Genomic DNA, 14,626 nt, shown 5'->3' on the forward strand with positions numbered 1-14,626 from the left:
TCATTACACATTCATATAAGTTGTCCAGTTCTTCCAATATTTTTCACCTTTCTTCGCTGCATGTCTTGGTGAGAAAGTCAGTTGTTCCATATAATACATTTCTTGAATAATTTCTTTCCATTCATTGATTGTTGGGGATTCTTTATTCAGCCATTTACTGGTTATTAATACCTTTAATACCTTTATTTGTATAGCACTTTTCAATACAAGTAACAAAGTGCTTCACAAAAATAATAAAAGCCGAGAAGCAATAAAAGCAAACAGACAGTGAAAGCAGAGATAAAACGTTAAAGATTAAAATAAAATCACAAAATAAAAGCTTTACGATAAAAGTGTGTCTTGAGTAGTGAAATAAAATGAGGGACTGATTCTACAAGTCTGATTTCCTCTGGCAGGCCATTCTACAGTCGGGGTACTTTGACAGCAAAGACCCTGTCCCCTTTAGTTTATAGTCTATTGCTTTCTTACTACCAGCCAAGCCAACATTTATTTTTATTTTTATGTAGGTTCAATTTCTATTTTACCCCAAAATTGCCTTATTGGTGTTAGTTTATAATGTATTATCATTTTGGTTAATGCTAGACAGACAAAAATAAAATAGGCTAATATGATTGGAGGTAAATGTATGATGCCCACACTTACACTAAAGGCTTGAAACATTTGTTCTCTTGTACAAGATTGTATCAATAATCTGTATACTGATAGGCTTCAGGGGAGCTAATAGAAATAAAAAAATTGTCCCTAATATAGACCTGATGAGAAAGTATTGTCCTGTGCAGAACGACTGCCCTACAAAAAGTTTCAAATGTTCCACTTTCTGTGCAGAATTTGAATCCCTACTCTACTCTCACTCTGATAAAAAAAAATGCTACATCACAATCCTGCCAATGTTGGGAGAGATACTTATTACATAATATTGAAGTAATCCCTGCTCAGGTTAAATCCAATCACTCAAACATCCCATGGCACATTGAACCCACTTAACCCAACAGAACCTCATCTAACACATCAATTGGCTGTCTTTGAAGCATTTGTCCCAAAGGTGCAGTTAAATCACACAATCTGAAACCTCTCAGAGTTGAAAATCCTCTCTCAGTTTCAACACTGAATTCTTGTAACACTAAATTTCCTCTCATTTTTTTCCCCATATGTATTCTTGCTTGTTTGGGGTAAAAAGGGGAATTTTTTTAGCTTCTTTCTTTGAATTGTTACTCAAAATTAAAGGGGTCTGTTAATAGTTTATCCTGAACTGTTACTACACGTACCCACTTCCAATCCATTTAGCAATCTACTCTTTGGCAGGCTTTCCAATGCCATACCTTTACTGCAATTACTTTAATTTGCAACAATATTTGCTACACATGTTGCAGATTACCATATTTTGTCAAATGCTTAAAACAAAAATCATTCTACACTGTACATACAAACCAGCATAAATTGCATATTTCCATAAAGGTTACAAAAGTGGAGTCTTCTTAAGATGTTGACTTGGTGTGTGTTTCGGGAGCCACATGGTGGTGCCATAGGACTGTTTGGTTTCATTACTTACACCCCTAACAAATATGTGCAGAGGCAGCTCCCCCCTGGTGTGCCCTCCTCATGATTATGACCTCGTTGACATTTTGGAGAGTAAAGGTTGGCATGTCAAACAATGTTTGTGTATCCACAACTTAAGGTAATCTGTGCTGTGGCTGATTTAAAAAAAAACTTGTTTACTCATTATATCCTTTAAAAATGTTTACTAAAGGTATCATATTTATTACATTTTGTAATGCCTACTTGTCCAGTGATTGAAGAATTAAGCCTTGGGGTTCTTGATATCAGACTGAGCACATGCAGATGTTCTGTGTAGAAGCTGAAACAGATTCATTGTCAGGTATAACCTGTAACGATCTCTCCCTCTCTGTAGATGAGACAGGAATTTTAATGTGTGTGAGATACAGGTACACTACTGTATTGAACGGCACAGACATGCACGTCTGATCTATAATTTATCAAAGCATTGAGTTCTGACTACTCCTGAAAAATTGAAGCAGACACAATCCCCCTGCCCCACCAGGCTTCTGATCTGAAGTCTGAAATGCTGTAGAGAGGTTGTGAAGAATAATCTGCTCAGACTTGTCAAAAACCAATGAAAGCAGCTCAGTTTGATGGATTGTATACAGAACTATAAAAGGCTAAACATATGAACCTTTGGATTTCAGTGGAGTTTTCTTGATTTGCTCTACACTTATAGAGCTAAAAAAAACGTCACTTTAGTGTATCTGGTGATGAGTTTTAATGACTTGGAAGATTTCCAGCTGACATAAAGCTGTCATACATTCCCTTTAGGGCTTTTTGAAAACATGTTTGCACATGAAACACAGTCAAAGAAGCAGTTTGAAACAGAGTTGGGTAATTTATTTTTGTTAAAAGTGCCTTTACAGTACCCCATGAGGTATACAGTATGATGAGAAGAGATGTGAGATTGTCAATGACCGACTAAAGATTTTGTGTGGGCGACATTATTGTTAAATGGAGTGACACAAAATGTATGAACAAACACTTTCAGACTCTCAATTTCATGGCACAATCTAGCAAGAACAGAAAAAAGGATTATGAATCCAGAGTTATGCTGTATATGATAAAATCCTGACACTTCAGAGTGAGGATTTCATTCACAGTTGTGGTCCTGTTTTGCTTTTATTCACATTCCAACAATCACAACGCGTGCTGCACCAAAACTATCCCTTAGCCACTCAAAACCTGAAGCACAAACGTCTACACGTCCAAATAAAACATCCCTGGTGAGGCTCTCCCCTTTCTAAATTAACCTCTCTACATTATGCTTATTTTTTTGGATTCATTGGTGCAAAAACTTTCAGTGACAATTAACATGAACTGAAAGTAAACCCACACACCTGGGACATAGCTAACTTGTTTTTGTGTAAGGAGTGATATTGCACTGCTTCTCAACAAACAAAAGGTGCTACACTGACATCTGTCAGTACACCCACGACACAGGCACCCACTGTGGGGTGGAGGTGGCCAACTCCATGGCCTCCTCCACACCTTTCACGCTCTCGTCCACATCGTTGTTGACACGACCACGTCGAAGAAATGTCTGTATGTGGCCGCGATGGCTTCCGACTCTTTCTGGATCATCAGGAGGTTTTCCGTCTAAGAAAAAAAACACTGAGGATTAGCAGTTGTTGACAAATGGATGTAATGTTTTGAAGAGAAGAAGCATAGTCGTAGGAAGATATAGCACCTGAGAAGCTGTGTTGGTTGGAGCGATGAACACGACAAGAGGTGCAAATTCAGCAGTCCGCAAAACTTTCAAGGTCTGCCGAAGTAAAAAAGGAAAATGAATTAGTATGATGAAAACAGCTTGAACACAAAAGAAAATACCAGGCTACCTTAACCTACTAAATGAACCATCAGATCTTCAGAGCCAAGATAGTTCAGGTAATAAATCTTTTGTCTCTGCATTCTAACTTTACAACAGAAGCATATTCATGGATCAGGAGCAGGCCAGTGTAGGACAACACACCTTTAACTCAACTGATTTAAGGTTGTAAATTACCAACACATTTTAACTTAAAATCTATTAAATGGTTAGATTTAACATTACTTTGAAGGAGAAGTTCAGAAGAGCATCCAGCTGCCTGTGCTCGAATGAGGAACATGGAGAATCTTATGACGTTATACTTCAGTATAGGTTTCATTAATAACCAAATGCTCAATCTTTGGCACATCAGCAAAGCATTGTCATAAGAATCAGAATTATGAATGGATTGTGTGAGAAATTGAGTCTATGATGAAGAAGGACAGGCAAACAGGCAACTTGTGCATGCTTCTACAACCACTGTTTGTCCTCAGATGTTGAGTATTTGTTCACAAGAAGATGATCCACTTTCCTCATTTTAGTGCAGACGACTGGCTGCTCATTTGATATCAGCCTCAATTTCAAATCACATTTAGATTAATCAAACCCCTTTATTTTGACTTATTTTCCATAAGATTATAACTTAATTCTCATAAAATTACTTTGCTCTTGTAAAACAGCTAAATCTTGTAGATTTATGAGATCATTTCTGTAAATGTATGACTATTTACAACTTTAACTTGTGTAAAAGTTTTTTTCTCAGAAATGTGCATCTTTGTTTGCTTACAGCTATATTTTCTTAAAACAACAACTTTACTCCTGTGATACTCCTAAAATCTCAACTTTATATCATCTGTAATGTGGCCCAAATCCTCTGTCCATAAATAAAAGCAAAGAATTAATCATGAAATGTTTGGGGGTATACTCCTACTTTTGAATAGCTGATCTCATATTTTGGGTTTCAAAGTTGACAGCCATGAAAAGTCACCAACTGACCTGACAATTGAATCCTAGGACACATTGAGATAACACTTCAGTTTCCTTCAACCACAGCTCTCCCTTAAATAATACATCTCACCAACAAACTGAAAATGCTAACCTGTGGTTCTACATCCAGCAAGGCTATTTTGTCCTGCTCGTGGATCTTCTGAATGGTCTCGATTTTGGTTCCGAACATGTTTCCCTGAAAGCTGCCGTACTCCAGCAGTTCATTTCCAGAGATGCACTTGGTCATGGCGTCATTGGAGACGAAGTAATATTCCTGTCCGTTCTCCTCGTCCTTGCGCTGTGGTCTGGTAGTGTCTGCATGGCAGATAAAAGACTTATCAAAAGGGCAGTCTATCAAACTAAGCTGCTCTCTTATTAGAAAAACAGTATGAAGCGTGTGGATCTACTTACGAGGGGCAGGGTAGACAAACTTCTCTGGGTATTTGGTCAACAGTGCATTTTTGATATGGCTCCTTCCTACACCAGGTGCACCTAAGTAAAGACACATTTTAATTTCTAAGGACACTTTTAACCAAAGATTAACCTTCATGTCTTCATTTTCATTACAGAGTGAAAAACATTACCAACCAACCCATAAAATCTTAAAGGTTGGTGGAAAGAGTTCTGCATATTTGGACAATCATGAGACCTAAATCCTTTACTTCAGTTAGATACAGCACATGTCCTCTTTCCAGTTCCCCCTTGCAAATTAAATCTCTTACATCAGTCGAATGAAGCTAGTTGAATAAACGTTAAATAAACACATACTTCAGGGTGTATAATGTACCAATACATTTCTATCAGATCTCTAACTTTTTGGCAACGTTCAAATCATTTTGAAGAATTGCAAAATGTTGTATTGTACCTTTAAGAATTTCATATCTCTTAGAAATAATGTGATGGTTATTGGACTCTTACCGATTAGCACCAGTGTTTTCCTCTTGAAGGCAGGAAGCTGAACAACCTCCTCATAAGAAATCACATCCAGCTGGTCAAAAACTGCAACAGAACAGGCTCTTTTTAGAGGAACAGTAAAATGAAGCAGAAAAACAACACATGGAGAAAACCTGATTGCTGAGAAGCACTTACTGGAGCTGTGTTTAGCCAGGTACTTGTCTTTGCACTTCTTCTTCTTTCCAAATGGGCTGCAGGACTGGCTGCCCTCTCTGGCTTTGCTTTTACTCGCTACCCTCCTGCAGCGGGAGAGAAGGTTTAGAATAATCTCAGTTCTGTGGTCTGTGCTGAAGAACATCATTTCAGTCATTGTGACATGTTTCACAAGTCTGTTTACCATTCCTGCAGCTCTGGGGAGGGGATCAGCCCAGCGAAGTCAGCAGCACTGCTCTCTACTCGGCCCTGCCACCAGTTTGGATCCTGCTTGTTGATGATCTGGATGATGTCACCAGTTGCAAATTTTAGACCCGCCTCTTTGCACGGGATGAGGTCATCCTTAGTGGGGTCATAGTCAAACTGGGCCTCATGTACATCTGTAGATTAAGCGCACATTGTATGCTTTTAGAAGGAATTAAACCTTGCAGCCTGTATTTAGAGTTTGTACCACTAAAGCCACATGCTCCATCAAATCCAACACCTCAATCAGTTGTAAGAACGAACCCTGATGCCCTGTTGCTATGCCTTTAAGAAGGACATTTCCTATATTTTCAGCCAGATTCTTTGTAAGCATGACATGACATTTTTTGGGAGATTATTTTTGAATAACTGTTTAAAATAAGCTAATCTCTTAAATTAATCTATGTATTAAAAACACTTAAGTCATGGTTATGTATAATATTCTTTATAAGAAGAGTTTGCAGACAACTGCAGCAACTTGCTGAACCTATGTTGCTATAAGTAGAGCTTAACTCTTTAAACGTTTGCCCTTTGGCACATTTTGGAATACAAAGACCGACAACACCTGTCTGAACATGATCACCACTACAAGTAGTAACTCATAATGACACTTTGCACACATACATTTGAATTCTGTAAATACTAATAGGAAATTCACCCTCAAAAAGAATTGATATGCTCATAATGTGATCTTTGGACAGTTCAACTGTTGTAGTGAGGACAAACTATTTCTCCAAGGGCTAGGAGTAAAGGCCTCATTTATCAGAGGTAAATCTTGCAGCTGATTTGCACACCACAAATTGGGTATCCTACTCACATCCAAGTGAGTAGCTGTAGAAATACTGTTAGCATATGATTTCTGGGAATATGTAAATGTACTTGTAGAGGTATAAGTTTGTGTAGGTAACTTAACTGCCAAAGATCACATGAGGAACATACATAAATTCTCCTCAGGGTGAAATAGTTCTGGGGTTAGTAGAGTTCATGAACATTTGTGGTTTCCCAAAGTTACTCCAGTGACAGCTGTACTCATGAAAAATGAAGTCTTGTACTGGAGTGGTCTTGGTCACCAAAATGCTGTTATTCAAGTATCTAGATATGAATAACATATTAACTAAGCTACATATTAATGGACTACAAGCTTTTGAGTGACTGCCATCACTGACCACAGTGTAAACTTAATGTATGGAATAAATGATAACAATAATAAATAAAATAATCAATAAACTATTACTGAATGTAATGTGGACATTACATTAAAGCTCTTTAAATTCATCTGTGTTGTGAAATCAATAGTAACAGATGAGCCGGCAGCCATTTTTTATTGCACAGGAGTCATGATTGGCTGCTGGAGAGCAAGTGGTGTGTTGTGGCCAGTAGATGGCAGAATGAAACACACTGACAAGTGTTTCAGGTCAACTAGGCAAAACTGAAGTGAATGATGTTCTTTTATATTTAAGCTCATTTTATAGTCACCTGGGTTGTCATTGACTAACAGAAGATTCACCTAACAAAGAACAAAATGCTTTTAAAAGTAAGAAGTGGAAGAAAAACTGAAGGTATGCCATCAAAACAAAACGTTGTAGATCAAACCACAGAAAGATACAAGTGGATCTAATTGAAAGCTGATCTTCTTTGTTTAGGCATGCAAACAAATATTCACCACAAATCACTCACAACAAAAGGACAAACACCACAAGAGAAAGCTGAGTGCATATCATGCCAGTCATGTTATTACCTCACAGGCTCTGGATCGACTCTGCTGGTTGGGAATGATCTTCATTGTGACGACTCCATTGGTTTCTTTCTGCATGTACAGGTATACCAGAGTTTCCAGATCAAAATGATGGTATAAATGTTTGATTTTGGTGCCAAAGCGGTCAGTTATAAACAAACTTACCAGGATCTTTTGTAGCGATCTACGGTTTGGTTCGTCACACTTTTTCCATTGATTTTCTGCTATTCATCTCCTTCGTGTAAAGAGCCTGGAAAGGAATCATCAAAAAAAGTGTACGAACTCCAAATACATTCTTAAATGTTCCAGCTTAGACCCTGCTGTTAGTACACTCCTAATATGTGCAAGCAGCTGCTGGAGTTGTATTGATTCTCCTGCAGCACAGGCTTACTTTCTCTTCCCCCTTTGTTTGTTTAATGACGACCTACCTGGTTCCTGATTTGGAGTCATTTTTTTACCTAAGTTTGATCTTTTCTACATTATTTCTTTCTTTGATGATCACCTTGCTTTGTTTTGATTTTAATGAATTGTTTTGATTGATTTCCATTTTGCTTTGTAGCACCTGTTATAAGAAACAAATTGAGTCAGGAAAATGTATGAAAATGTATCTAAGTTGTAACAGCGAAGCAAGTGGATATCTTTCTTTATATTTGTACCGACAGTGATTACATTAAACCATATTCTTAACCCTAAACTATGTGAAACTTGTCAGAAATATTTTCACTTCAATAACTGATGTATTATTTAACTTTACATCTTGTTTATTGTGAATATATAATTGTTATAATAGCTTTTAAATTATGCTCTTATTCCCAGCCTCCCCCAGTACACAGAGATGCCAACAATGCTAAGACAGATTAGATGTTATCAGAACAAACTCTTGACTTTACAAGTTGGGAACTTTCTCTCTCTACCCACCAGGTCAGCACTCTACCCACTAACACTGGAATCTTATTAATAAGTGATTACTTACCTTGTCTGTGGATCATGCCCCCATGCAGTATTCTGGCCACTGTGCACTTTTGTTTGTCGCTCAGCTTCAGAGTGACCCCCTAAATAATTATTTTTCAAACAGTTGAGAGGAGAAATCAGCAACACATATCACAAATTAAACAAACAGTGCATGGAGAGGCAGATAATTTAAGTACCATTGGCTCTGAAGGATTCTTTTCAAATGCTACTTCTCTCATCTTGGTCAGCTCTGTCCCGTTCATGTGTTGGCACTACAGTTGGTGAAAAACCTCTGCTCCTTTATTCTCATAGGTTTGCATAGTAGCCTGTTAAGAAAAGAAAGAGGACAAAACACAGTATTTAATATTCAATCTCTAATCTCACACAGGAAAAAAAAACATTTTTTATGTATTTTTATGAAAATAATTTAACTTTTTACTCTGCAGATTAGTCAGACAGGTCAGATATGTCTATTCCAGTAAGTGCAGTGAAACCTTTTTGCTAATTTGTGCTAACAGCTATGTTTCATTTGCAGTTTTCAACATATGTTCAAGGTTGAAAATTAACCCAGTGATTTAACAGCTCATTAACCTCATCCAGTGATCTTGTGAACCAGGTTCATGTGGTCATGGAGACCACCTGTGTCATCAGGTGGTCATCATCACAAACAGCATTCATTTAAGAAAGCTAACTTGCAAACTGGTACAATTTTTAACATTAGAGGGTTTGGATGAAGATTCAAAGAGGAGACCAAAGGCTGACTTTATGGATCCATGCTTTGCTTAAACACGTAAATGGACGCTAATACAAGTACAGATGCAGGAAATCCTCTAACACATAGAAAATTTCCATACGTCTTCCATGTGTCAACAAAGATGGTTTCCAGTCCAAATCACTGTCAGAGAACAGATATATGTGTCTTTCAAGCTAATAAAGACATTGCTGTTGTTGCATGATCATATGATATATTAGGTACAAGATAAGATAATGATACTCTGGAGGTGAATGGGCATTTTGCAAAAGACTCATGTACAATACTGAACAATAAAACCCACAATATCCAAAGGTTCTATAAAGTGGTCACTAAACTGACATCAGAGAAACAATTTGTTGCAGTCAGCCACAAACTTTCTGAACATCAGCACTGCTTCAGCGAAAAAATAATATTATCTATCCTCCAGAATCAGCACAACAATAAAACAATAATATCATTATGGCCCTCCTCCTACGAGATTGTAACCTCAGACCTGAAATAATGTGCAGACTGTAAAAGCAGTTTGATCAGAACACAGGCAGAAAACTTGGTGGTTTTCTGCCTCCTTATCTTTTTTTTGAATGTGTTCTCAGGTTTTATGTTTTATATGTGTGTAAGCACATACAGAGCATATACAGTTTTGACTTGTAATGATCTTTAGGTAAACTGTGCTAAATAAGATGATTGAGGAGGGGGTCTTGTGAAACTAATAATAATAGTAAAAATAATCTTACTTTCTAGTTTTGGACTTTTGGGTAGAGACTGTAAGCTAAAAATAATAAGTAACTGAACAAGCTGGTTGTTTTTGTGCACAATATTTTACTTAAAGAGTAATGGAAAAATGATTCAAAATAATAGTTATGGTAGTAGTAAGCAATAACAATGTTAAATATGTTCCTATTGATTGGTATTTACATGTAGAGACTGTGGGTCAGAAAACAACTGACTGCAGTTGTTTTTGTGCGCAACCTGATAGTTATTTACCAGCTCTGTACTGTTCCCTGTCTGGACTGTGTGGTACCAGGAGGGAGGATTTGGATGTTGTCCCACAGTGAACAGATGAAATTACATCCTCTCAGGAGAAGAACCTGTACTGCAGTTCTGCTGCAGATAAAAACACCGAACACCGATTCTATCTGTAAATCCAGAGGGTGTCTGACTTGTTATATTTCAATCCTGGAGAGCAAACATTTAATTCTGAATGTGCTCCCTAAACAACAGGATATTATTTTGTGAATGTGCATGTTTGTGAACTTATGACTACTGTAATGTAAGACTATGACAGTTCAAAAAAGCGACAACAACAGCAACATTGAATAAGCTAGGCATCCAATAAGGGAATATTGTTTCTTCCTGGTTTCGAAAAACTATATTGGGTTGTATTTTCTCAAGGCACTGAGCAACAATGTGCTTCTTCTCCACAGTACAGAGAATGAAAAACGATATACAATACAAAATAATAGGGATATGATACAATATATATAAGATGGTAGGATACAATCAAATTGGAAATAATCAAAATGAAACAATAGGCTAGGATACAATACATTGCATTACGTTACGTTACTTTATGGTATGGTATAATATAATAAAAAAAAAAACATAAGGCTAGGATACAATAAGATTAAATATGTAGCGTTGCATTGTGTTGTGTTGCGTTACGCTACATTATGATACATTACTATACAATAAGATACATTACAATCAAGCGCCAAACTCCGGTCTAAAAATATGAGTCCAATGCGGAAGTGCTAAAAACTGCAGTTCATCGAGAATGTTTACAGCCTGGTACAAAAGACGAGTGTAGTCTGAATAGCTCATTTTTGATCGGCGCACACTGTGAGGGGGGTGAATTTTTTTCTAACGCAGCAATTTTGAAGATATTGAGATTACGAGTCTTCAAATGAGAGACACAGCTGACTGTGGGAACACTGTAGCTGTTGGCTAGGAGGCTCAAAGCCCGCCTCTTTACGTCACACTGGCTACACAGCAGCAATATGGCTGCCGCCGACCATTGACCTCAAAACAGCGCTTCAGAAACAGATGGGTGACGTCACGGATACTGCGTCCATATTTTCAACAGTCTATGGTTACTATGTGAACAAAACAAAGGCGAGGATACAATAAGATTACATATGAGATATATTACGTTCCGATACGATACCATAAGATCAAAACAAACACAACAATAGGCTAGGATACTATTAGATGCAATGCTCTATAATACAATAAGATACGATTGAAACAAAGCAATAGGCCACGATACAATGCAATACGATTCGATAATAAGACATCTCATCAGGGATGAAAACCAAACATGTGGGAAGTTAGAAATTTAACATTATCACTTTGATAATCTACTCAAGCACAAAACCATTGAAACTATACAGAAATTTCACACATGTAGCAGGAAATGAAACAAATCCCTCCACTAAGTGCGACAACATTTGATTAGATTTGAATTATCTCTACAAGGAATTTTTAATGTCTCATCATGATTTACACAGAGAACTCCATCAGCTCTTATCACTCACAGTACCAGGCTGTAAAAGGATAAAAACACATGATCAAGCAGGCATTCTTCTGGCCGGTCACAATGAGCTCCAATCACTGCTAACAGTCGGCACGTGTTACAGTAACTGGGGTCAGGGCCAGGGGCCCTCTCAGAAACTTGAGTGCCAGTTTTGGGTGTGGAGAAGCAACAGGATAAACAAACAGGCGGGGGAAGAAAGGAAAGAGCAGAGAGCTTCCTGCTCTGGAGTATTACTCATCTTGTTCACAGATGAGGCTTCATTTGAGCAGATTAAAAGACTGTATAGGGCTAATTAAGTCTATAACTATTGTTTACCCTCTAATAGATGATTAGATTACAAAAAAATCTGTCTGTTTATTATGTGTGCTTTCTCTGCAGATAATTAGTCTTTAGAGACATGAAACATGAATAATTCAGCCCTTTCCCTCTGTTGCATTTGGGGTGGATCTATTGAAGGAACACAGTAGGAGATCAATATGTGACCTTAATGAACCTCTGTCTTTAAAAAAGAAACAAACACAGTGGGATAGGGGCCTGTCAGACAAACTTGAATGACCCTTCTTTGAACACAGTCCTGCATATTTTGGCTCAGTTGTAGGAAAACAGCTGCAGGCTGTGAAAAAACCAGTACTGGAGTAGAAAGTTTAGACCTCTATATGCTCAAGGCTCATCAGACGTGCATAACTTGTGTATTTTAATCTAAACTTTGAGATGAGGCTAAAACAACAGGTCCTGTAGTTAACTTGAGTTGAAATGCATGAATGGCTTTCTTTGTAAGACCGCTGTACAGAACGTCTCAAGTACGTAAAGCAGAAAAACAACTGAGGTGGAAATTGAACAAAGTTCAGGCCTGCTTCATTTCACCTAAGAAGTCAAGATAAAGAATCTGTCGAACAAAACCAACCACATTTATGTAAAAGCTAGGATCATAATGAAACAAGATATGACAGAAGCACTCAGCAGCCTGCTCTTTGACTCAATGAATCATGTGATCTCTCTTAAAGTCACTGATTTCACAAATCAGCATCAAGCAAAGAAGAACACACTGGTGGAGATTGCAGCTCAAGGCCATTGAGCCTCAAACTGCTGATGTCAGGAGAGGAGTTTCCTCCCTTCACCATTGCTCTGTGCTGACTTTTCAGATTCAGAGAAGAAGTTTAGAACAAAGAGCTCCCTTGGTACTACTGCATGCCAAACTGAGGCCTGGAGTTGACTTGGGATTTAAAGTTTGACTTGTACTTAAACATTTCAAGGTGGGTTCAGGACATAGTTGAGCTTAGAAAAACATGTTTACATTTTAAAACAACAGCCTGGTACAGGGGGATGGAAGTAAACAACATGCCATGAATCAGCTGATACTAATTCTTGAGCTGAGGTCCAGTACTCAACTAAGCTCAACTTTATTTATATAGCACCTTTCATACATAAAACATGTAGCCCAACGTGCTTCACAGAGTAACAGACAGTAAGAAAAACACAGCAATGGTAAAATTATAAAAGGCATGATTAAAAAAAAAGGAAATACTTACAGAATAAAAGAAAATCAGTACAGTAAAATTAAGTAAGAGTGGAAAGAAAGTTAAAAATAGGTAGAGTTAACAAGATCACATGAACACAAGAAATAGATAAGATAAATAAATACATGTTAAAACAATGGTTTTAGATATAATGAACTACTCCAAATTGAAAGCTAGATTAAAAAGGTAAGTCTAAGTACAGCATCAGGTAACTTTTCAGTGTTGTTAAAAAATTGACTATCTTTAACTTAACTTTCCATATAACTCCACTTTTAGATTGCACAACATTTAAAATGCCTTCTGGTGTTAATTTAGGGAGATGCCACATTCTAACATGTTTACATGACTTTATTGGGAAATTAAGTACAACATGTACATTTTACGACCACAGCTACAAATGTAGATTTCATGACGTGCGTTTTCCACACTTAGTCAAGTGATTTCCATAGTTTCGTGGGTAATGCAGAAGTGAAATTGTCAATGCAATGTCTACAGGGTCCCAACTTCAGCTGACTGAGCAGTGCAGTGGTTACTAACGCAGACCTGCTGATTTGTGAAGTAACATCTGCATGTATGGTATTTATTTTAAACAGATCTAAGCTCGGTGGCTGTACAGAGTAAAAACATAACGGGGGTCTATTTTTAGGGATCAGGTCGAGGAACAAACAATGGTCATGTGCCCCATCTCTGCTGCTGCTGCTTCCCGGAAGCAAACATGAGCACCAAAACCTGGGGGGCAAAGAAATAAACTGTTAAAAACGACACCTTACCTTGTCAGACTTTGGCTTGTTTTGTAGCAGCTGCTCCAGGTACAGATCAGAGAGGCTGTCCGGACGCTGCTCACAGGCTCCAGTATGACAGCAGGTTCGTTTTTATTGGATTTTAACGTCATCTTTCCCCTGTTAGCTAGAAGAAGAAAAAAAAACTCTGAACCCGACGTGCCCCCGCTCAAGGTCCACAAGAGGGCTGATCACAAAGAGCTGTGAACAGCTGATAAGGAGGTCTGACGGTGAGATAATCTCTGAGAGATAAAAGTCCAAGGTTCTGATCAGCTGCAGGTGAGGAGCTGGAGATATCTACTGCGGGGACACCGCTGACAAAGCAAGTAACATGTAACTGACTGCTGCTCACAGGGGCTGGCTTATGCTGCGTTCAAAGACCCAACGTGAGCTCGGAAATCCCAACACTCAAGTTGTTTATGTATGATGGGTTGACTTGCTCCTACACCGAAGTGAATAAAGACAATGCGCATTTTTTCACGGTGTACTTTATCTTTGTTTTGGCTAAATGTATATGGTAGCTATTCTTTTAAACTGCAGTGTTTATGTTAAAACATAGAACATGTTTTTTGTGTTATTTTTTGTGTGTCGTGCTCATTGAATAGTCTTCATTGGATGATACCATATATAAGATAAGATAAGATAAGATATAC

The 14,626-nt window shown here is 37.8% G+C and overlaps 1 protein-coding gene across 1 annotated transcript; it reads right to left on the minus strand.

Annotated features, from left to right (window-relative positions):
* Positions 1-2,378: 2,378 nt before the first annotated feature.
* On the minus strand, positions 2,379-14,356 carry mpp1 (membrane protein, palmitoylated 1). Its single transcript, XM_034683730.1, is given in 16 exon segments — positions 2,379-3,084; positions 3,087-3,159; positions 3,251-3,325; positions 4,467-4,669; positions 4,766-4,846; positions 5,273-5,353; positions 5,444-5,547; positions 5,646-5,829; positions 5,832-5,841; positions 7,443-7,511; positions 7,605-7,621; positions 7,624-7,689; positions 8,413-8,491; positions 8,588-8,716; positions 13,965-14,020; positions 14,023-14,356. Coding segments are annotated over 16 exon segments (1,392 nt in total). The 5' UTR covers positions 14,087-14,356; the 3' UTR covers positions 2,379-2,983.
* Between the last annotated feature and the right edge of the window lie 270 nt (positions 14,357-14,626).

The sequence above is a fragment of the Notolabrus celidotus genome, chromosome 5 (assembly GCF_009762535.1).
Source record: "Notolabrus celidotus isolate fNotCel1 chromosome 5, fNotCel1.pri, whole genome shotgun sequence".
Lineage (NCBI taxonomy): Eukaryota > Metazoa > Chordata > Actinopteri > Labriformes > Labridae > Notolabrus > Notolabrus celidotus.